Below are 24,541 nucleotides of genomic sequence, written 5' to 3'. Positions count from 1 at the left end.
TTTTGGATTTGAAAAAAAAGAGAAAAAAAAACTAAAATTTCTGAAACTACGGCTGCTCGAGTGCTCAGCATCGACAGAAGCGTTGGCGATGCTTTCATTTTCCAGGTCAAATTGAAAAAATTAAATTAGCGAAGACATTTTTAACCTCCATCGGAATTTCAAGAACATAAAAAAAAAAAAAAATTGATTTTACAGCAGTATACACTTTGATGGACAATAGGGACCGGGACTCGGAAGTTTTTGGTATTCTTTTTTTAGAATTAACACGAGTTTCTAGGTATTCTAGTCCCTATGCTGTAGTTTACGTATGTGTAGTGTGTAAAAGGAATCGATCATCCGTCTATAAGAGGATCTCTCTAAAATTTATCTCAAAGTTTTAAGACGGACTAAATGATTTCAAAACACTACTCATCCTGCTTTAACGTTTGACCTAGAGAAGTGACCTACCTATAAGCAATAGCATACCCACTGCTAAAGTAAATGGTTTTTCCAAGGAAAAGCGTAAAAACGAATTTCAAAAGAAACAAAAATGAAAAATGTGATCGTATGACCATCATAGACGATCTTTTCCACATACGAATGCTCCCACAGATTCGGTTTTTATTTCATATTTCATAGATGACAGAGACCAGTTGATCTCCGAACAGATTGTGGTTCATGAGTTGAACAACCTCCGTTGCCTCACTCGACGATTTTGATTTACCTTTGTATCGCTCTGACCAACTGCGTTCAGCCTCATTGCACCACCCATCGTGCCTATTCCGTCTTAGCTCCTGGTTTGTAACAAGGCGTTCTTTAATCCCGCGCAAATTACTCACATCGTTGCCAATTTTTTCATCGTTTTAAAATTGGTAGTGGCCACTTAGATCGTCCGAACGTTGCCATCATCAGAAAGGGATCCATACAAATATTTCCCGCTGTTCACTCTGACTGGAAAACAGATTAAGTGAACTTTTTTTCAAATTTATTCTCGAAATCTGGTTGCGGTTCTAAGAGGAATATGCCAACTAAGTCCTGATTCCTACTGTTTTCCGCGATTTTTGATTATCCACGATACCTCTGTCATATTCTAACCCCATTCTAATCATCGCGGATAATCGAGACTCTCGTCCAAATGCTGCCAAGCGGGGGAAAATACCGATCACGTCCTGATTCCTACTGTTTATCCGCGCGATATTTTTGATTATCCATGATACTTCCGGTTCTAATCATCGCGGATAATCGAGACTCTCGTTCAAATGCGGCTAAACAGGGGAGATACTGGCCACGGCCTGATTCCTACTGTCTATCCGCGATTTTCGACTATCCACGATACCTCCGGTGCCAATCATCGCGGATAATCGAGGCTCTTGTCTAAATGCGGTCAAACAGAGGAGAATACCAAACACGTTCTGAATCCTACTGTTTATCCTCGATATTTAACTATCCACGATACCTCTGGTCCCAATCATCGCGGAAAAACTCTCGTCCGAATGCGGTCGAATAGGGAAACATACCGATCACGTCCTGATTTCTCCTATTTATCCGCGATATTTAACTATCCATGATACCTCCTGTTCCAATCATAGCGTATAATCGAGGCTCGATCTCGGCCAAATGCGGCCAAATAGGGGGAAGTACCCATCACGTCTTGATTCCTCTGTTTATCCGCGATTCCTCTTGTCCCAACTAGAGTACCTGCATAGCGAGAGTATGGACAGATCGCTTCATGGAGGGCTTAGGGCCCAAAAGTGCAGCCACCCTTCTAACCAACTTCTAACGCACAAAATTTCACTGCCAGTCTGTAGATTCCAATTCTAACGAAGATGGCTAAGAAAGTACATAAATGAGCGTTCTTCCACAAAAATGAGTAAATTTATGCAAAAACTAAGTCAAATACGTGCTTCATAAACGATGGTTCGTAACAGTTGTATTAATAAATTGCTCTGGATAATTGAAATTCGTTGGTTGGCTGCATTTTTGGGCCCTAACTTTATTCGCGGAGGCATCGGTAAAGGCCTGATGGATTTTCGGAGTTTCAAATCTGTCTATACTCTCGCTATACAGGTACTCTAGTCCCAACCATCGTGTATAATCGAGACCCGATCTCGGCCAAAGAGGGGAAAGTACCCATCACGTCTTAATTCCTACTGTTTATCCGCGATACCTCCGGTCTCAATTATCGCGGATATTCGAGACTCTACCGTATTTCTTTCAGCGAAGAAGTTGCGCGAATCCGAAAACTCTAGATTCTTTTTTGCTTAACGCGATTCAAGTCAGCATACTTACACTTGGTTTTTTCTCCGTCCTCCCCTAAAAACTAGATTTCCCGTTGATGTCGGCATTACAATACAGAATACAGGGCCGTTCACTTATAATAGCGCCAGAAACGCGTGACGGGACGCAGCGCGGCGCGGCGCGCGGCTGGCGAGGTTCACGGAGTTTTGGCACGGACCACTGGCACAGTTTTCGGGAAAAGCAGTGAAAAGAATGATTAAAAAATAAAAAAAGAAAGCAAGAGGAAGAAAAAAGAAGCGAGGAGTTTGAATGTCAATCAATGGGAGGGCCCTCCGCGCCTCGTCGCGTCGCCGGGCCGCGACGAGAAGATAACACATAATGGAAGCAAGATGAATATCGGGTCATCGAACTCTCACCAGAGACGGCGAGTTTTCGTCAGGAGCAAGAGCCTCTCATCACGCTCCTGATCGTGACGGTTACAAGAAAAAAAAAATCTTTAAAAAGGGAGCCCGAAATCGGACAATGAGTCATTGCAATAGCCGTTAAAATTAGAATTAACTTTCAAAAACAAAAAAAAAAAAATTAAAAAAAGAGAGGAAATTGACGTTTCCTAAGAACATAACTGCATCCTAACGTTCTATAGTTTCAATTTCAAATAGTTTTACTACTCAAAAGCTGTTGGGCGTTCCGCATTTCTAATTGAAAATTGCAATACATTTTCTTTAAAAAATCGGAAAAATTTTGGCCAGAGACTGTCAAATCGTGTTCTTGTAAAACATTAAATTGTTTGAGTCAGTTTTGCAACCTATGAAAAGAAATACGTTTTTCGTCTATGTAAATGATGCTCTGTGCGATGTATAAAACCATATTAAGGTGTTTTCCAGTGAAATTCATGTGAATTTCAAGTCAAAAGAAAATTGATGAAAAAATGGCATCAGATATACTTTTTGACCTTTAAAAATCGTTTACATTATGCAAAACGCAAATTTAACTGCAAAATACGGAATATTACTGCCGCTAAAACTAACATTGTAGATACGTAAGAGTTTTGTTAAAATTTTACTCTCAAAGTGACGTCCTCTGTGTAACCCTTAGTAACACCTTGTGTCACACCAGAGAGAAGGAAGCATTTTGATAGAAATGTCCTATCTCAGCATACCGGCAGTCTCGAAAACAAACCCAGGGATCAGCATGAAAGGCGTAAACTGTGAGGACAGACGGTATTTTGGCAAACCCCCAAGAACAGATCTATATGGGTAATCAGGAAGTTCCAACAATAGCAATTTGATCGTCGCCCGTATGTCCTTTCGCAAAGAGAAATCTCTACCATCGATATAATTTATTTTATGTCAATAATGCCGTTCGAAGACTTAATTAGACTCTGTGATTGAAATAGTGTTTGGACTTGAAATGAAAGGTATACTGCCGTACTAAGGAAGAACGCCGTATGAGCCTTCAGACGTTGCCAACTTTCCTCTTATAAAAACCGAATTTACTGGGAAAATTGCGGATATTATTTTCCAAAATTTTCAGAATATTTTGTACGCAATTCAGCCTAAATTACCTGAAATTTTCAAGGAAATATATGCATGAATGTTGTCAAAAATACACGTTTTATCAAGGGAAATTTGGCAACTCGCGAATGTTCAAACGGCGTTCTTCCTTATCTTGGCGTATAGTGCTCTGCTGCAGCTTTGGCTATCATGCAGGATTTTATCTGAAGATAATTTTCACGATGCACTGTTTTAGTAAAATAAGTACCTCATTGCCCGCTATGTTTTTGTTTATTTTTTGATGGAGGAAACTCTATTCGTGGTAGAACAAACGTAACTATATATTTCAACTCTGCAAAATTTCCAGTTGCAGGTTGTATATTACAAGAAATTGGGCGTCTTTGACTGAACATTTCCCTAATTTTTTCTCTGATTACACGTACAAATTTGAACAATTTTAGACGGATATTACGCAAGCATATTCTCGTAAACACCTAAATCATTTTGAGTCGATTTTGTAACCTTTGAATTTGATACATCCCCTCGTCTAGGAGACGATGTGACTATATTGATCCTAATAATTGATACCAGATCTCTCGATTTGTTGATTTGATTGAGCGAGATTGACGAATTGAGAACTCATTTATTTGAAGTTTGTAAAAAGAGAAGGTCAAAGGAATTTTCTAAGATATTTATAAATGTTGTATTTAATCTACATTTTTACGTCTAAGAGTTATCTAAAAGTGCTCAAGAGCCTCCTCTCACGAGCATTCACCACAAGGTTTTCTTAATCATAAAGTGACAAAGTTACAGTTAATATCGCGTCTCCAAAAATCACCTTCAAAATAATGAGTATGCAACCCCACAACACAGCTGTGTCCGAATGTTTAACGCTGCGCGAAAAAATATGTCCCTTCCTGAGCGTGACCGTAAATTTATGTAAACACTCGTGAGGATCCATTTTCAAATTTACTCTGTTGAATTTTTATATGTATGAGTGAGATTTTTCTTATTCTGTGTGGAGAGTTTTTCTTTAACTTCCCTTAATTTCTGTGTAAATCACGTAATGTACGTGATTCAACCTAACGCTCCGGGCCCACTCCGGGAACGATTAATTAGCCCCTTAGAGGTGCGATTCAGTTGCCCCGTTGCTCAGTTTTAAATAAAAATCTTAATTAGTTTGAATTTTACTCCTTTTGAATGTTTATTCATGGTATTTTTATGTTTAAAGTAGTGCAGTGTTCATCATGCACGGATTTGGGAAAGAGTGCGAGGAATTGTAAGTAATGATCCACAATAAACGGACATAAACAATAATCAGTTTATTTCCCGAAGAAAATACATTATTGCATTCTTTCACGGTATTACCTGGATTTGGGACTTTTTAAGATCACCGATCTTGGTTCGTAGATCACGAATATGTAGGTCACTTGGATCCATATCTGTTTTCCTCTACTATTCCATTTCTGCAATTCACGGCATACGTAACCGACTGAATTCCTTTAAAGTGACTTTTGGCCATGGACCTTCCTGCCTTAATGGCTTCCGAAACACCCCACAAGAGGAAAAGGCCTTATCAAACTGCAGCGAGGCCATCGGAGTTGTAGCGGATGGTTCAACGAAAGAATCATAGGCTTTTGGTGGGTGTCGCGAGTTCTAGGAGGAGGTGGTGTGGGAAGGACGCTAGGACGGGAACGGGACGTTGGACGTCGGGACGCGCAGCGCAGCGCGCCGCGACGCCTCCGCACCAGGGGTCAACAACATATTGAGGAGAAACTGCAGCACTGCTACTCAGCGCTATAATATTTCAGTGAAATCGAGCGTGGAATTTAGGCCGACTTAGCGAGGCGAGTCCGTCGCCCGTCCTTTGTCCGCGAGTCCATCGCTCTCGAGGCCCTTAGCGCCCTCTTCAGCAGGACGCCCCACAGTGGATCGAGTCAATTAGAGAGGTCGGACATGACATTTTTGACTAAAGCTGCAAATTTTGATGTTTATTTCGTCGCATATTAAATTTTAAGGGGTGCCTCTACACAGAAAAAAAAAAAACTTCGTGCGTGGGACCCGAAGTTGAGGTCATATGGATCTCTGAAGTTTTCGGATCACGTATCTAAAAACTTGAGGTCCAGCTGCCGAAGTTCGGGTTAGACATCTGAAGTACTTCGATATATACCCGAAGGAGTTCGGGTCAACACATCTGAAGTACTCCGGTACATACCGAAGTGCCTCGATGTCTGACCCGAACTTCGGCAGCTGGACCTCAAGTTTTTAGATACGTGATCCGAAAACTTCAGAGATCCATAATGACCTCAACTTAGGGTCCCACGCACGAAGTATTTTTCTCCGTGAGCAGAAAATGTTACTAGGAAACCAATGGAACTACTTTTAGAACCTCAAAGTTAAGCTTTAAGCTTAACTTTAGTCTTAACTCAGCTTTGACTTAGATTAAAGCTTAAATCAAAAGGATATCCGCTCAAATTAAGAGGCTTGGTTCTTGATTCAAGCAAAAATCCGATTGAATCAAGAGTATTTTTTCTTGTCGATGTTTTTAAGAGTCTGGACTCTAGATCAAATGTGTTTTTTTCCAGTGAGGGTAAGATGTTTATATTCCAGCAAGAAAACAACAGTCTCAAAATACGGAGGTTATTCCTCTGAACCTTCGACTCATTGTGAGTACATAAACGTCCAGTCAAATAACCCAAGAGTCTCCTTTTTTACGAAGCACAGCTGCTAACGCACCTCCAAGAGGCCAATTAATCTTCCCCGAAGTGGGCCCGCTCGTCGGGTTAAATCACGTACAGATCAACGAATGAGTGAACAAGCCAACTCAATGTATGTCGGGGACGGAGCGCGCACGGAGTGTACTGGAGCGTAAAAAAAATTAACTAAATCAATTAGGGTGCATGCTCGAAGTCAAACAAGTCGATTCAATCTGTCCGGGAGGTCAACGGCCCAAAAATTGATTGCTAAAATAAACAAATAATTTTGGGTCAATGTACCCGCTACAAAAGCGGAGACAGCGCTGCGCTGCGCGACGACGTCGAAATCCTCATGCGCTCTCTCCGCGCGCCGCGTGCGCCACGGATCAGGGCGCGGGCGTGCATCGGTGGGCTTTATTTTAAATTTTGTTCCCAGCCTCTCCCGCCCCCGAAATTTCACTCCCGCTCTCCCGTGCCCCGGCCAGCCCCCCTTCCCCTCCCCCTCCCGGTCGGACGGTTGGCCCGTCTCGAAAAGCTCGCTCTCGAATAATCCGCCCGAGTAACCGATAATTAAATACCGAGCCCAGGACGGAGTCTCATCTAGACCAGTCGACGCCACGCCTGCTCCACTCGGTTGCCTGCGTTATTGTGGAATTCCTCGAATTATTTCACAAGACCATCCTCCTGAATGAAATCGAGGGGAACAAAAACACTCGAAAGTTTTGAGTGCTAGTCGAACACATGGTAAAATTTTATGCGTAGATCTCTCCAGTTAAATTTTGGTAAATTTGTTGAAATTGAATTCATATGGCCATTGAACGTCACCGATATGACCTGCCAGATCGACAGATCTTCAATCATCAATAAAAAAGACATCGAAAAAAATGGTGGCATTTTTAGATCTTACATACATATAAGTCGCTTTACAGCACTTCCTCGCGCTCTACGACTCCTAACCTCCACTGCTCTCTTTCAAATCACAAATCTTGAGGGATTGAGCACCTTAACATTTCCGCTTCAATCCCTTCCCTCCAACAATGAGCAATGCACTTTACGCACTCAACCCTCATTGGCTACCGCACTTGCCCTCAGGGCTCGGTGGCGCTGCTGATACAGCTCTGGCGGGCAGGTTCGTCAACCAATGAGGGTTGAGCGTAAAGCGCATTGCTCTCGTTGGATGGTGGTTGGCTACCGCCACAGTAACGCATCCATTATAACTATATACTCATTAAGAGTTGGTGTAATATACCAATTTAGTTAGTTCGCGGCACCAATTTGGTCGGTGTGAAGAAGGGACTGAGTTAGCAAGGCTATGACCCACCATCATACCCCGTTACGTTAGTTCAGAGCGCCAACTTTCGTCAGTAATCCCGTTAAGAAGTTTTCGTCGTGATAGCAACTTTACATTCATGTAAAATACTTTGAATAAGATTAATATTTTTATTTTAATAAAAAAATTGTGTTTGCTTTGTTTCAGAGTTGAAAGCGCCCTTTATCCATGTCTGTCAGTTGAACAACAGCACTTGCCACACCGCCCTTTGGAGCTAGTTTTTACCAATATTTCAGTATCAGTTGAAAAAAGACAAATTCTTCGAGATGTCAGTGGAATGGTCAAGCCTGGCGAACTTCTCGCCGTTATGGGTCCATCAGGTTAGTACATGCCTTAATTTCTTTTTCTTTTCTTTTTTATGTAGGCACGATGGAAAAAAAAAGAAAAAAAAAAAAAAATCAGCGACAATAAAGTATTATATTGGTGTAAAATTTTAGAGCGTCTCAAACTTAGACTCTGAGCTAGTATGGCTCTAAACCACACAAAATCAGCGTGCTTTTGGCTCTCGGTGCCTCAAGGAGATTCTGACGAGTTTGTAAAGAAAGCGTGAAATATTTTCTGTTCGTGCTCAGCATTATTAAGCCTCCCTTGCCTAGATTCGGTGAACTAAAGTATGGCCGTATTTCAGGCAAACTTTGTCTCAGGTAGAATCATTTCCTTTTCAGAGGAGGTCATTTGCAGTCCAATTATGTTTTTCTATTTCGTGATGCTCAAGACATACACTTTTCAAAGGAAAAGCTCAGTGTGAAAAAGAGGCTCACAGAAAAAACAGAATTTAAACTTTGCTCGATTTCCATGGCGTCTTATGGACAGGTCTCGAGTATATGTTCATTTTTCACAAGTTTATCTTTCGATTTTGGCTACGGCTTTAGCGTGTGGAATAAGAATTGATAGTGAAACGACGTACGGGAAAATTCCATTCTTCCCTTGATAGGGGTGGGTCTATAAATATATCGTTATCGAATAACTTCGATAGATCGATATCGATGGATGGATCGATGAAAACTCTCCCAGCAATGATATCCATCGACTATGGTCATTCAATAACGATCAAAAGTTCAAGAGCAGCACAGAACTCGAGTCAGATTAAAAAAGTTTAAGTTAAAAGTTGTTACTGTTTACTTTCTCATCATACTGTAAGATGATTTATGAGTATATTTCTCGCATATTTTTACAGGATGTGGAAAGACGACGCTTCTCAACTGTCTCGCGGGACGCATAAAACTAGACTCAGGATGCATTCGACTGAATCGAGAACGGCTGAATAAAAGATGGAAGCGAAGAATATGCTATGTGTTACAGCAAGATATATTTTTTCCAGACCTCACCCTCCGCCAAACTTTAGAGGTCTGTTTCTTTCCTCATTGTGACTTTTTCTGATGTTTTTATTCACTTATTAAACTATTATTGAACATGTTGGAAGGGAATGGGAGAGCCGTAGGAAAAGTCTTTATGATTTATTACCAAAAGTACAACGACTGCCACTATCTTTATGCTAAAAAGAACTATGTAAAAGTAAATAAAATCAAAGCAAACTAAATATTACTCTCAAATCTCATGCACATAGTGCCTTTTGTATCAATTAATTCTCACATAGATCTTTTTATAGCATATGTACGTCAACTTATCAACAACTTTTGATCGCGGGGGGTTGATTTTACCTTAAAACAAACAGATAAATAAATAAACATAAATGAAATGATTCGGGTGAGTTTTCTAAGCTAAAACGGTGGGTAAAATTTCTTTTAATTTTCTTTCTCGCATTCAAAAAGAGGTTTGTTTTCTCGACCTCAAAAAATCTTAGTCAGATAACTAGTGAAGTAAAAATAAAATTACTTTTTAAGTATAAACTTTTTATTCCATTGGCGCTTTTTCCAACACGTTCGTTGGACCATTAATCTTTCTATATTGCTCTCTAAATGCGGTCCATCATTCAAAGTCGTAGTTTTAACAGAGCTTTACGTTTACTTTTGCTTACCGATTCATTTCTTTGTCTTAAAACGCATTGTTGTACATAATATTAATTCGATTCTTCGGATTTTTCCTGGTTCTTTATTTCAGTACACAGCACTATTAAGGTTACCCGACTCGTTTTCCTACGTTCAAAAAATGCAGTACGTCGATCATATTATTGACGTTTTGGATTTAAGAAATTGCCAAGATACCAGTAAGTATAATCATGATTACATAATTGTTATTTCACTTTTGCCACTCATTTAATTTAATTTCAAGCAGAATGAGCTTTAAAAATTGTCCTCACTGAAATTTGTATTCTTGAGCTGCAATTTTTTAGTTCAGTAAGTAATAGATTTTTTTTTCTTTTAAACCCTCAGGATATCTTGCTATCTCTTATCACCACGACCAACGTAACAATAACTCCATGCTTTTTCCCCCTGAAGAAATCTTACCTTTACTGTACGAGGGATGCTCATTATAATACTGATATATATTCAAAAACTTTCAAAAAAAAAGGTACATAAATAATTGAAAAATTCATAACAGTTCTCTCCGATTATTTATAATTTTTTGCTCTTATTTTTCCAACGTATTGATTTTCTTCTTCTTTTGTCTCTAGTCATAGGAGATTACATAAAACGTGGTCTATCTGGAGGTGAGAAGAAGAGGGCGAATATTGCATGTGAACTTCTGACAAATCCCGCCTTAATGTTACTCGACGTAAGTGGTCTTTTTTAAATAGTATTACTAAATTAGCAACCCACCACATTATGCAGTGCTGAAGTATCAATCGTATGATAATCATTTTAATTAAGAATCCTGTCACTGTTTCTGCAATATTCTCTGTACCGTTTTATCAAGATTCTGAATATACCGAAATGCATCCTCGGTACTCAAAAATGTATCAGACGTGAGGCGGAAATATATCTTTTTTTTTCCTATTTTATCAAAGAAAATCTAACTCGATTACTCCTGCTAAAAAAAGGGAGAAAGTAATAGTAGTGGTAATATCAAAAGGTCGTCTGTCTGGTAGATTAACAGTACACGAATGTAATTTTCTGACCTACAATATTTTAATTAGAGTTTTTAGTTTTAGAATATGTACAATTGATTGTTAATTCTGAAGTATTTCGACTTTATATTTAGAAACCAATGATACTACGATTGATCATTTTACAGGAACCCATGTCAGGTCTTGACTCACATGCAGCTTTTAATTTGATGGCACTACTGAAGAGATATGCCGAAAAAGAAGGGAAAACGATTGTTGTCACCGCTCATCAACCGTCCTCACAAATGTTTCACATGTTCGATAAACTCCTATTGCTCTGTAATGGCCAGGTAAGTCTCTTGCAACGCGTTGCATGAACCGGTCTATCCAAAGAATGATCAACGGTTTAATGATCTTTGTTTATCCTAATTTGAAAAAAAATGGTCAATACTATATGAACAATCATTCCAAAAATGTTTTACCTGGGATGGTATAACTAAGCGCACCACACACACACAGAAAAAAGTATCACAATCCCAAATATACTCCCAGCTGATTTTTGCGCAAGATATTAGAGTAGTTGCTCACGCCAGAGGTATAGTTAAGCAAGCTGAAAGAGTGGTTAGATCAACCATACCTCTAGCTGGTGCTCTCACAGTCAGCATAGGTGTGGTTGGATAAACTATACCGCTGGCTGGTGCCTTTACACTTTTAGTTAGTGTAACTACTCTTATGGCTGGCGCTATACCCAATCAGCTAGAAGTAAAGTTAAGATTGTGAAACTTTTTTTTCAGTGCATGGTAAATCTGTGAGCAGAGACCTTCACACCTAACACATAACGCGAACCAATAACGCACGGTTTGTTAAGAATTGAAGTTCATTCAGTGTTTTTTTTTTTTTTATTATTATTTTTTTGAAGATTATAACAAATAATAGTAATTTTTATTTTGCACTCTTAAAAATCTCATAATATGGGTAAAACCTTCAAAATGTTCAGTCAATATGGGAGGCTGAACAGGGAGGAGGATGGACTAAAAATATCCAAGCTCTACAAGAATAACAGAGTAGGATCATCAAACAGATATCAAGGTCTTAGAAGGAGTAAATTGGAAAAAAACAATGGTTTATTGACTGCTGTTTATGATCGAACATAGCTTTTTGTCAGGAAAAAATCAATTCTAGTGATCTTTGCATACTTATCTCTGATCTTTCTGTCACTATAGCTTTGTCTCAACTACAGCATCACGATTATTTCTGTTTCAGACTGCTTATTTCGGAGAGACTCACAAAGTGGTAGATTTTTTCAATAATGTAGGATTAACTCTAATGCCACACTACAACCCAGCGGATTTTATAAGTTAGTACATCTTACAAGTTGTATTTTTCTAGCTCTTAAACGTGTGTTTCAATACTATATTAATCGCAATATAATTTTGATATTCATCCGAAAATTTAAAAAAAAATTGGCCCCAGTTTATCAACGTTACTGCTTAGTTTTCAAATGATGAAACAATGTTCATTCTTTTATTTTAACGTCGCACTATTCTGATCTTCAATAATAGTTATATCAGAGGATAGAAGACGGTAGATGGTCATTTACGAGACACGAAATGACACAAGCGAAAAATTGAGCTGGTCCACTCAAAAAAACTTAGTCAAACTGTTCAAGTCTAATAAGTGGAGCACAATCATGAGAAAAAGCATATGAATCATAGAATATCTACTCGGATCGATTTTAATTGTTTGTTATTTTGTCTTGTTCATTTCGCAGTGGAGCAGATTAAAGGAAGTGAGGAAGTCAAAGAAAAAATTTTAGCTGCCTCTCAAGAAGCACGTTTGAGTTCTGACTATCCTGTTGAGCTGCGTCCAAACTATTTTTCTAACTCTATCTGTGATAAATACCTTAGCAATTACCACACAAATAGCTTACACTCTATCGGTAAGTGCCATTTACATGCGACTGAAGCGAAACCTTTCTATGGTAGACTCTGGATTATCCGGTTTGATTGGTGTCAGGGCCGAGCCGGATGCGGAAAAAGCCGGATGATAATCAAACGCACCAACACAAACACGAATGTGGGTACATATTTGTAATTAACAACTAATCAGTGGACAAGTAAACATCGGAGGAATTTCTATTCTCATTTATTTCACGTGTTTTGACCGCCACATTGCACCAGCGCCGAAGAATATACCAAATAGAGATGTTGCATGTGTGAGGAATGTGCGATTAGACTGTTGATTCTTATGTAAAAGTTTGCGAGAAACACGATGGTGCCACTGGTTTTCTCTGAAATCAACTCCCAAGCTTAAAAGAAGCTCTCAAGTTGAGGCCAAAATGGAGGGGATATCCCACGCTATCCTGAGATCCCACCTCTCCATCAAGACAAACTCTCCATACAAAGATAGGGAGCAAATACATTAGTAGGGTTGCCGTGTTTTCATTTTTAGAGTCCCCAAATAAAGTGGCAACCCTGACAAAGCATTTGCTCCATATCTTTGCATGAAGAATTTGACTTGAAGGAGAGGTGGACTCTCAGGATAGCGTGGGATATCCCCTCCATTTTGGCCTCATCTTGAGAGCTTTTTTTGAGCTCGGGAGTTGATTTCAGAGAAAACCAGTGGCACCATCATGTTTTCGCGAACTTTCACGTAAGAATCAACAGTCAAATCGCAAATTCCTCACACATGCAACATCTCTATTCTACGGTGGATCATATTTAAACTAACTATTTTATATCTAGAACATCAAAAACTTAGGAGAACCAGATGACTTTATACTACGCTGAATAATCCAAAGTCTACCATAATTACTTTTAAAAATTCAATTTTGATTATCGAGCACATCATTCATTACATTTGAATGGCTTTTTAAAATCGAAGAAAATTATATGAAGTGTAAAAATAAAGAAAAACTGAGTGAAATACCGTTTGCTCTCAATTTTTAGGAAACGTGCTAAATCTATACTTTATGGTACCAAAAATTTGAATTTCTTTTCGGAAAATTCTCTCCTTTCTTAAAAAAAGGGAAAGGCAATTATATTTATTAAGTAAGCTCGCTTTGCAGAGACCATTAAAAGAAAAGAAACTTTTTTCGGTCGGGCCACCAAATTTTATTCTGTTTTTATCCAACAACAAAACATAATTAATAGATAAAATTCTTTCCAAATATTTGTCCTCGTGGATGAACTGAGTTCCTCCTAGGTGGAGACGAAGAGGACACCCAGGAAAAAAAATGGCGACAAAGAGAATTACAAGAAATGAACGCATTTATGCTAAATGGAACTATGTGACATGCAAACCATATGCTGTTAGCATCTTTTATCATTTATACGTTTAAAAAATAGTGTGCCAACTCCCAGAAAGACTATGGTAGGACAGGGTTCTGTGGCGGCTAGGTGTCACATATCGCCAGAGAGCGATATGAACGCAACAATTTCGTATGTATGAATAAACGGAGAGGACGTATCATTGGAATGACTTTTTAAATGACTGGGAATTTATGTGAAAACAAGCACCTTTGCAATTTTCCAGGTCATCTTGGAGGAGAATTTCATCGAGACTGGAGTCATCATTTCACATCCCCACCACCCCCTCCTAGCAGTGATCTGTGCGTAGCCATTAGTCCTCCTCATACTAATGAAAACCAAGGTCACGTTTACACAACAATAGCAGGTATGTTGAAGATAATTGTATTTTTCATTTAGTTTTAACATGTGGTCCTCATGAATTAAATAGGTGTTCCCAAGTCAAATTTTCCGTGGAATATCTCCAAAATGATCTGACTTTAACCAGGGTTTGAAAAAAGTGTAGGAGTAACTTTCTCCAACACGTTGTGATGTGATTAATCTGAAATAGGACAAAACACAAAGTACTCTTCTGAGTAGGAATTAATGTGAAAATAATGTGAAAATGACATTTTTTAAATTTAGTTATCTATTTTTTCAGTCAAAGAAGAAGAAAACAAAACTCTCTGGTTGGATGATCAAAGTCATGCATCGTCGTCAGTTAGTTCAGAAGATGACTATGGCTGGCAATGGCCAACATGTTTCTGGACGCAGTTTAAGGTAAGCCTCAGCAAACCTAATTGTTATCCTGAAGCCAGGTCATAAGAACGACTTTTATCGCATATATAATGAGGCTGTTATTTTCGTTTCAGAAACGAAGAAATGTATCCGTGTAAGAAGTTCATAACGTTCAGTCAATACATTTGATAAAGAAAATTCTTTCTTTGCGATTTTTAGAATTTTAGTCAGACAGCAACACATAGAGGTCAGGGGAATGCGAAAATGGAAGTTTATTTTAAGTGTCTTCCTTCCCTGGACAAAGCAAAAGTAACAAAAACTGCTGCGCGCAACTACTCGTGCTCCTATAAGCCGCTCATATTGCCATCACGGTTATTGAAGGCGTTGTGATCGGAACGATAGGGAGGTGGAAAATACTGAGTTATAAACCTTAAGATGATAGGGAGAACCATGTACAAAAAAACCCGCGAAAATTGGAGTAATCGTTCAAAATTGATTGATGAACTTATTTTGATTCCGGTTTTGGATTTATAAATGTAAACTAAGATTATGATGACCGAAACCACCCATCAGATTACGATCCCACTATCGTGACAGATTTTTCTGTACCTCCCGCCCCCTTTTTTTCATAATTCTCATACTAAGATTTAATTATAATTTTAATCTAAGACGTAGATTTTACCTCCCACCAGAGTTTTTGTGAAATAAATTCAATTTATTTTGTTCCCAGGTCTTAAGCCGGCGGAATTTCCAAGAGGCAAGGCCAAGGATGCTTTCCACCTTGAATTGGGTGCAAACTATAGGTTTAGGTCTGATGGCTGGACTTCTTTGGTTTCAACTTCCTAGGTCAGAGGAGTTTCTCCACGATATCCAGGGATGGATGTTTTTCTCTATGACATATTGGATGCTATTCGCCCATTTTGGGGCTTTATCTTCATGTAAGTGTGAAAATCAAGTGACGCTCTAAGTACCTTTTGTGTACCCTGACTCACACAAGACTATCTGCCGAACGCCACCTTGAATCCTGGTCACTAGCGGCTATTAGTAATAGAGGAAGAAACATAGTTTATATTCAACAATTATAATTAGCTATAATCTTGTCAGCTTCGCCAAAAAGCTGTATAGCACTGTCTAATGTGTTTTGAAGGGAGACACAAAAAGTAATCAACTTTCGGCTGTATATTTATTGGTTAAAGATCAAGGGGAAAGATCAGAATAATTTGAATGATTAGAGGGATTGTAAGAAAGATTGACGTCCTGTGAAGAGATGACGCGGTGTCGGTTGCCCGATGGGAAGATAGACATGTACGGCGTTTGGGTGTCACAGGGCGCCATAGTGCAATGTAAACCGACTTTATGCAGAGAGATTGCATCAAAATCGATAATTCGACAGATAACACGATTCAAAATCTGATCTTCAGGGCCGGATTAAGGGGGTGGCTACATGAGCCGCAGTCCATGGCGGAAAAAGGGGGCGGCAAATTTTGCAATTTTTTTAAATTTAGGTATAAAGACAAATCGGATTCAGAAAAAAAAATTACGAACGAGAAAAGGTAACAAAATCTCTCATTTCTTGAGAGTATATCTCTAATTTTGTCGTCCTTCTGTGATACAATAGACAGCACCATTAATTAGTCGAGTTAAGACTAAGAGAGAAACCGAACACGGAATTTGGCCTGGAACGGCGCGGCGCAGAGAGCGATGACGAGAGCGTGAGATGAAAAGGAGAAACCCTCGGCGCGGCGGTCGGCATGTAACACATAATAGCGCCTACAAGACTGCATGAAAACTTCACGCATTGAGCCAAAGACAGTGCGGTCGCTGCGGTCAGCAGCGGGCAGCGTGAAAAGCATAGCGCCTACAAGACTGCATGAATACTTCACACATTGCGTCAAACACGGTGCGTGCACCAGCGTCCAGCGGTCGGCCCGAAACGCATAGCGCATGTAAGACTGAAAGAATACTTCACGTATTGCGCCAAACACAGTGCGGTCAGCGCGGCGCGGCGGCGGAAGTTAAAATTATTAAACCACATTTATGTTTGCTCTTTCATAATTTTTTGGTTCATTTCTTATAAATGGAGGGCCTTTTCCACACAGAGATAGGTTTACGGAGCTTAACTTTTGCTAGTAGTGTTGACAGGGCTTTCGTAAAAAATGTGACCAACACGAGTAAACGCGTCTTATACGCCTCTCCCCCTCCGGCACGTTCACTTGATGGTTTTTATGGATGTTTCAAAACGAATGAGAAGGGGGCGGCAAAATATAGGCGGCCCATGGGCGGCAAGTAAGTAAATCCGGCCCTTCTAATCTTTGTATGAAACCCGCCGCAATTCTTTTTTGACTTACGCCAATCACATTTTTTTTCTGAATAAGATGGCTTATTTATTGCTAAACACAGCAAAATCCATAGATAATTTTTCTCCAGAGAACAAAACTGCCCATGAAACAATGGATCAGTTGCGCTGGTCACAGAATCGGGTTTCGGTGCTTTCTTCTTGCAGATCGACTAATAATAATAAGATCTGTCCAAACAGCAACTTTCTACGTTGAATATTAACCGAGATATTTCGCCTTGAAAAACTCGATTTATGACGTCATCCAACGCGGTATACATACCATGTTATGCACTACCGGGGTAGATGACGTCAAAAACCCGACGTTTCAAAGGACGATATCTCGGTTAATATTCAACGTAGAAAGTTGCTGTTTGGACGGATCTTATTATTTTCGCTAATCGACAAGAATCAAGCATTAAAACACAATTATGTTACCAGCGCAACTGGCCTATTTTGAATACTTCCAGGACATATTACACTGGGAAAAAAACACATTGGATCTTGAGTCCAGACTCTTGAAAACATTGACAAGAAAAAATACTCTTGATTCAATCAGATTTTTGCTTAAATCAAAAGGATATCCACTCAAATTAAGAGGCTTGGTTCTTGATTTAAGCAAAAATCCCATTGAATCAAGGGTATTTTTTTTTTCGATGTTTTTAAGAGTCTGGACTCTAGATCCAATGTGTTTTTTTTTGTCCAGTGTAGTAGATGGCATGCACAAATTTTAGTCTAATTCTAATCATACGTGATATTTAATCTTCAGACTGGAGATTTTATGATAATTCGATTCGATTGATGATTGATTACAGTTCCCTCTGAACGGGAGGTCATAAACAAAGAGCGGCAATCTGGATCCTATCGCCTCTCTGCGTATTACTTAGCAAAAATGGTTGGTGAGTTACCATTGACTGTTACTCTGCCGGCAGTTTATCTCCTCATATCATACCCGATGCTCGGCTGCCACGAAGTTTCCACATTCCTCACATTGCTTAGTTTTTTACTTCTCAACACTATCGTAGCACAGGTAATTATCATCCATCTAATATTGTTTCCGTACTTCTTACTTAGCTGTACATTTTTTAGGAGGGTCAGTTTACATGTCGCAGGCAAAAAGTCGAATCAGACATTTTATCAAACGCCTAGGCAGGTACCCAAATTTTTAGAGTTTACGAGGTTTTCTATGTTTTCACATAAACCTCCCAACTTTTCAATATTTTGAAACTAAAAATCCGTCCAAGTACAAATTGTCATTGCGTTTCCCGTTCAAAAATGCTCCTCATGTTTCGTCAACCATCAAAATTGTGAAAACTTTTTATTTTATGAAATTCTGCATGTTTTGAGATAAATTTGCATTCAACGACCAGCAGAATGTCTTTATGAATATGATCGCATGAAGCAAGTTTTTATAAGGAATTCTTTCCCACATGATCAAATAACTATTTTGACCACAGTCAGCAAAATAATCAGAGTTTCAGTCTATGTAAGAATATTTGACTATTTGCCTGCGACATATAAGTGCAAACCAAGGACCATGGTGACAGATATACACACCGAAAAGGAAAGTTCGATCGTTTGTACTGAAAGTTTGGTTTTAGATATTGATCGAACCAAGCTTGTCATGCTAAACTTTGAATTGTCAAATCAGACATTTGATTCTTTAAATCGGACTCTTCATATGTGCTGAGCTGATAAGACAAATCATTTTTTCGAAAAATTGATAAGTTCGATCTCAGATTTCGCCCCCCCAAATCTAGCGTATGCAACTCGGCCCACCGTTGGGTAAAAATCGTTGCATGTTTGGTCCGAACCCAACTTCGTGTAATTTTCCATCGTTTTTTTGCGTTATTTTGAGTTGAAAGAGCGTTCCGTTATCTATGATGTTAAAAAAAGCTCTGATTTTATCGAAATACTAACTACAAACATTCTCAGTTCATTTACCTGAACTGTAAACTGATAGAAGTGCAGGTGACATGAAGCAAAAGGAAACGTGGAATTCGATTGTCGACTTTAAATGGAATCTATGAATCAGATTGTACATTAATATTCACTAAGATACTTTACATCTTCCGTAATATTAATGAAGCCCATCCTATATGAACGTGGAGAATTTTAAATATAGAGACAGAAAACAATAACGTATTTGAAGTGTAATTTCATATTCTAACGATGGTGATTTCAATGTTTTACAGTCTTATTTACAGAGGAGGAAACGCTGGGAGTATTGCCCTTTGTTTTTGGTACAGATTTTTGCATTCAATATTCCTTCATTTAGGAGGGTAGGCAACATGCGCTCTCAAGAGCTCGAATAGTGGTATCAGAATCTTGTGTCTTGTTTAAACGTTTTACCATTGCTTTCCCCTTCCTAATGCAATATCAGATTTCTCATGATTTGCGCTCCTTAAATCCTCCGTGCTGCTGTTTGTATCACTATTCAGAATCCAAGACACTCTAGCTCTGAAATATTTCAGTAAGGAGACTTTGAAAAAAGGGGTAATAGAAAGGACATAGTAAGAAATAAATGTGTGTGATCTTTATTGTAGAACTAAGCAGAGTTTCTATCGTTCTGTTTAGAGTGTTGGATTTTTTGTCGGAGCTTGTTGCATGGACTCGCAAGTATCAATGACAATTAGTGCCCTCTACACACTAGCCACGCAGTTATTTGGCGGATATTTAGCGACGAATATCCCACCATGGCTGAAGTGGGTCCAATATTTAAGTATGGTCCACTACGCGTACCAAAACATGCAAATCGTTGAGTTCAGCTCCGGAGACCAAATTTCGTAAGTAAAGTTTAAACCTAATAAAAATATTAATATTAAAATGTATTAAAAGAATTATTATAATTAGACGATACTGGCGCCAAAGGCACTCTCACTTCTCTTCGAAGAAAACAATCTGATACAAATTGAACATCTCTTTGGCAAAAATAAAACAAGGAGGGGGTACCTATTCATACTGATATACTAAAACTTAAGAATTGATTCAAGGTTTCAAATCTTATCAGCCGTCGGCTTTTCAGCATTTCGGAGGAAAAATACCAACATTTGATGTCAAACAAGTCTTTGGAGCAAAACGTGGAGCAATTTTGGACTCCTCTTTTTGCTTGCTCTCCATAGATGAGTTTGTGATCTATCTCAAAGTTAACTCAAGAAAGAGTTGTAAAATCATCTGTTCCATACATAATTCGCTCAAGATTTTTTTTCGGTTCCTCTCGTTTCCGGTTTAAAGGGGCAGGATTAAGCCCTAAAAGCCGCCCACACTGAGTAGCGAGTTCAAGCTCTAGGACGTTCAAATTCGTAATGGGAGTGATAATTAGAATCTCTTGGATTTGTGTTTTTCAGGTGCTCAAGTCAGTCGAAGTTCAATGTCTGCAAGAATTCAACTCACATTCCAGTGGAGGATATCTTAAATGCAGAAGGTCCAAGCTTACCACTATGGATAAATACAATTATTCTACTCCTTTTCCTTGTTGTGTTCAGATCGTTAGGTTACCTCGTACTGCGTTATTTTCGAACACCCAAATAACTAAGGTTTACTTTTTTATCCCATCATCCTCTAAAATATATAGTCAATTTCCTCCTCTCGCAAAATTTCTTCCAGACCTCCTCACCTTCCAAATAATTGATTGTTTACCCCTTTTCTCCCTCTCCATCCCACTCAAAACATATCTATCCATCCTTTTATTTATTCCCACTTTTTATTCCTTAAATATTTTATTGTTAGGAAAATTATGATATATTAAAAAATTGGCTGTGCCCCTGTTTTGTTGTAAGTTATTACTTCCTTTATTGACTATTATTATTTAAATAATAACAACGGTAATTTTTAGGTTTCATATTTATACATTTACCTAAGTCGATCATAAAATCGTTGTTTGTAAAATTACTATTTTCAATAATTTTTTCAGCAATAAATGTATTTTATTACGTTTGTTTTATTGAATAATTGTACATAGAAAGACTGCTGAAAGGACTCATTTGATAAAAAGTGTGTATACAATATCTTTTCATTTTATTGTAATCGAAAAGAGATCAAACTATCAATTGCTTTGTTCTGATTGTTAATTTTGCTTGACACTCGACAGTTGATTCAAGGTACATATTTTTTATTATGTTATACATATCTGTGAGCAGAGCATACTATATGTTCGATGCTCTCTTTCAGTGCCTCTCTGCAAATGGGCCATTAGACAAGCTTTAAATTCGAAAAAACGGCACATGCTTTCTTCCCAAATTTTAAGTAGGAAACGATTTACACAATGAGAGGTTTGGAAATTAAATCCTGAACGAGATATTAACAGATATTTTAACACAGACCAAAGGCAAGTTAGATTACACAAATGACGTCATCTGTATTTTTACTACTTAATCCATGTTGATTGTAGACACTTACATCTCGTTCCTAAGTTGATCTCCAGACTCCCCATTGTGTTAATAGTTTTCAACGTAAGATTTTGAGGAGAAAATATGTTGTAAAGTTAATACAATGCTTGTCTAGAGGCTCACTAGACATCCCTTGTTCACCCAAAAGTATATAAACATGCGTTGTTTCAAAATGTTCTAACATGTTTATGACGTTATCCTTTAAAGCTATCGAGAACTATTTCTCAAAATTCTCTGAAGATGTTTTTCACCACTTGAAAAGTATTTTTAATTATACTGTGTTATTAAAAGATATTATTTTCTTCACAATAACAAATTTAAGGAAATAACTACGCAACAACAAATTCAGATTGTTACGAATGACTGAATGCCAATGAAGATGCTCTTTTACTTAATTCATTGACATTTTGTAATTGGATTTTTTCATCGCAAATAATGACAAAAAATTGATTTTTCTCATCATGATGACTGTAGGCTCAGCCCCCCAACAGTCCTCTTTACAAATACCTGTCGTCTTGAAAGGACCGTGAAGAATCCAGATGATAAGAGTCTGAAAGAACAGTAAAAAACGTCATTGAGGCAGTTATGCAAGAATTTATTTTTTCTACCGGTAATTTAGAAAAAATGTCTTTCGAATTTTTCAGAGGGACCAAAAATTGGCTGTTTCATTAAGTAGTATACCAAATAATTGAGTTGTTGCATCAGCTATCCAGCTATGTAAAAACTATTTTTGTACTTTTAATATCTTTCTATCTCTTCAAAAGCAGTTATATAACTTCTTCCTTTAATTTTGTCGCACTGAAAATACTTCTTTAATAAAGATGAAAAGACAAAGACTTTTTTTGTAATTAGAAACTGGTACTCTGTGAGATATGGTCATGAGAATTGATAGTCTTCAAGAAATTGACCAAAAATTGAATAACTTACACGAATGAAGTTGATATCAAGAGCCTTGTCTTTATATAGGTAAGGGAACTTGTTTTGGTGGAAGTGAGAGTTCTCCATTATTAAGAAAGGATATGAATAAATTGAAGTCACTTAGCATTGGTGTATTTGAGATATTTCTTATAGGCCCTCATTTTTTCTTACGAGTCCCTTCTTGTGTGACCATTTTTACCACCGCTTTCCGACTATAAGCGGAAAAATTAGCACTGTCCATGTATGCCGGAGAAATGAGAATTATGAAAAAATTAGGTCGCACTTTTTTGCTTCTCGGAAGAAATCGGTAAATAACGACTTGTTGAGCCACGTTGCGCAATAAAATATTGATGATTCTAATTATTATTTATTACTGCTTAAATTTTTTCTTGCATTTTGTGTCTTATTATCTTCTTCTCTTTCAGAGATGGATCATCTTTTAATTCATTGGGCTGTATGTGTATGATCTCTAAATGCAATGTAATTTTTGATTGAATAATTCTGAGTCAAAGAACTGACAATAAGCAATAATAATAAAAAAAATAATTCATGAGGACTAAACTCGTGATCTCCGATTCATATTTTAGCTTTTTTTAAATATTAATTTATGTTTTCCAAATTTACGTGCCGCAGTAAGAAATGTTTGTCGGTCTTAAAAATAATAACTTTCACGAAGTAGATCATTCTCGTGAAGTGTAAGAATATGCTTATTTTTATCTAAATTTTACTTTTTCCCATGTATGACTCACTGTAAGTCTCCACTTACCTCATCCTCGAGGATTTCAATATTCTTTCCAGTCATCTGACTTAACTGACCAACTTCAAATGACACTCCTAATAAATTGATAAGCAGATATAAAAGTCTTTCGTTAGGTAGGAATTTACGTTAAGTAATATGATTGATAATTGATCAACTGCAGTGTGATCACTTTGACACTGCCCAATGCTCCAATGGACTCAAAGAGAGTACATTTTAATAATTAAAAAGAGCTAAAAATATTTGCAGCTTGCCCAATATTTCCTCAAATTGAGGGTTTTAACGACTAGCACCAGTACAAGATATTCCTCCAATGTAATTTTGTATTCACCATGAATTAAGTACAGTGCCTGTAATACTTAGAGCTAATACTCGTATATCAACCAAATCATAAGCAAATCAGAATAATTTCATGACTGTATTCGTTCTTGAGACTGACTTGTCACAAGAAAGCCCCCCCCCTCCCTCCTGATCAGCACAACCCTTGCTGCTACCCTAATAAGGAGGCATCAAGCCGTACCGTTGTCTCTGATAAATTTCTCTGATATCTCAAGAAGTTTCTCATAGAATCTTGCTCATTATCGGTAATTTTACTCACTTACAAGTGAGAATACAGAATTTATAATACATTTAAATAAACGGAGGATAGTTCTCGTGCTTTCTAAAATGTTGACCAAATCATAGGTATCTCTAGATTAAACCCAGGAAGAATTTATTTTTTTAACTACCCTCTGTTATCTGTATACTTATTATTGTCATCAGTCGGAAATCTGGTAGTATGCCATGTTTTCGTAAATACTACACTAGTAGCTGTAAATATGTAATCAACAGTATAAATGTGATAGCTTAATTTTTGTTAAGAAGCATGTTTGTGAATAGGTAGTCTATTTACTCTGTATGTACCTACCCATGAATATTGTATAATTTTACTCCTTAATATTTTTGTATATACCTTCGCATTATGCGTTTCTTTGTTTACTTTTCTAGGGTTAACTCATCCTCAACGCAGTGATCAGTTTCATTTAATTTTTACTTATTGACTATTGACTATTAAATATTTATTTTTGATTTTTCATAATTTTCTTGATATTTTCAATAATCATCATTCATGTTTCTATTCTCTGTCACAGAAAAGTTCATTAAATATTAAAAAATTATTCTATCAATGTAACCCAAGTCTACAAATTTAATTTTTTTTCGGGGCAATTTATACTACATTCGCATGAACACCACATATACGAAGCTCATATATTTGTGGGAATATGAGAATATAATACAAGTAAATAAGAACGCAATGTATTTCACTTGCCACTCCTGTGTTTCTCTAGACGAAATTTCGTACATAGTACCCATTATCACGAGAAAGTTTTTTACTGAAGAGCTGAGTATATTTATAGGCGATCAACTCTCTGAAGCTAAGAAAAAAATTCAGCAT

General features: G+C 37.7%; 1 protein-coding gene across 1 annotated transcript in view; it reads left to right on the top strand.

The window, feature by feature from the left end:
* E23 (ABC transporter G family member E23) overlaps positions 1-24,277 on the top strand; it is a 128,537-nt gene extending 104,260 nt beyond the window's left edge. The window contains exons 2-14 of the mRNA XM_019051992.2: positions 7,884-8,056; positions 8,914-9,083; positions 9,798-9,903; positions 10,312-10,412; positions 10,872-11,033; positions 11,947-12,040; positions 12,455-12,622; positions 14,218-14,358; positions 14,632-14,750; positions 15,439-15,646; positions 17,859-18,073; positions 19,621-19,829; positions 20,391-24,277. Of these exons, the coding sequence (XP_018907537.1) occupies positions 7,884-8,056; positions 8,914-9,083; positions 9,798-9,903; positions 10,312-10,412; positions 10,872-11,033; positions 11,947-12,040; positions 12,455-12,622; positions 14,218-14,358; positions 14,632-14,750; positions 15,439-15,646; positions 17,859-18,073; positions 19,621-19,829; positions 20,391-20,574 (2,050 nt within the window). The 3' untranslated portion in view covers positions 20,575-24,277. The remainder of the gene's footprint in view (positions 1-7,883; positions 8,057-8,913; positions 9,084-9,797; positions 9,904-10,311; positions 10,413-10,871; positions 11,034-11,946; positions 12,041-12,454; positions 12,623-14,217; positions 14,359-14,631; positions 14,751-15,438; positions 15,647-17,858; positions 18,074-19,620; positions 19,830-20,390) is intronic.
* Positions 24,278-24,541: the final 264 nt, after the last annotated feature.

This window comes from Bemisia tabaci, chromosome 5, assembly GCF_918797505.1.
Source record: "Bemisia tabaci chromosome 5, PGI_BMITA_v3".
In the NCBI taxonomy this organism is placed as follows: domain Eukaryota; kingdom Metazoa; phylum Arthropoda; class Insecta; order Hemiptera; family Aleyrodidae; genus Bemisia; species Bemisia tabaci.
This window is presented reverse-complemented; position numbering and strand designations above follow the sequence as displayed.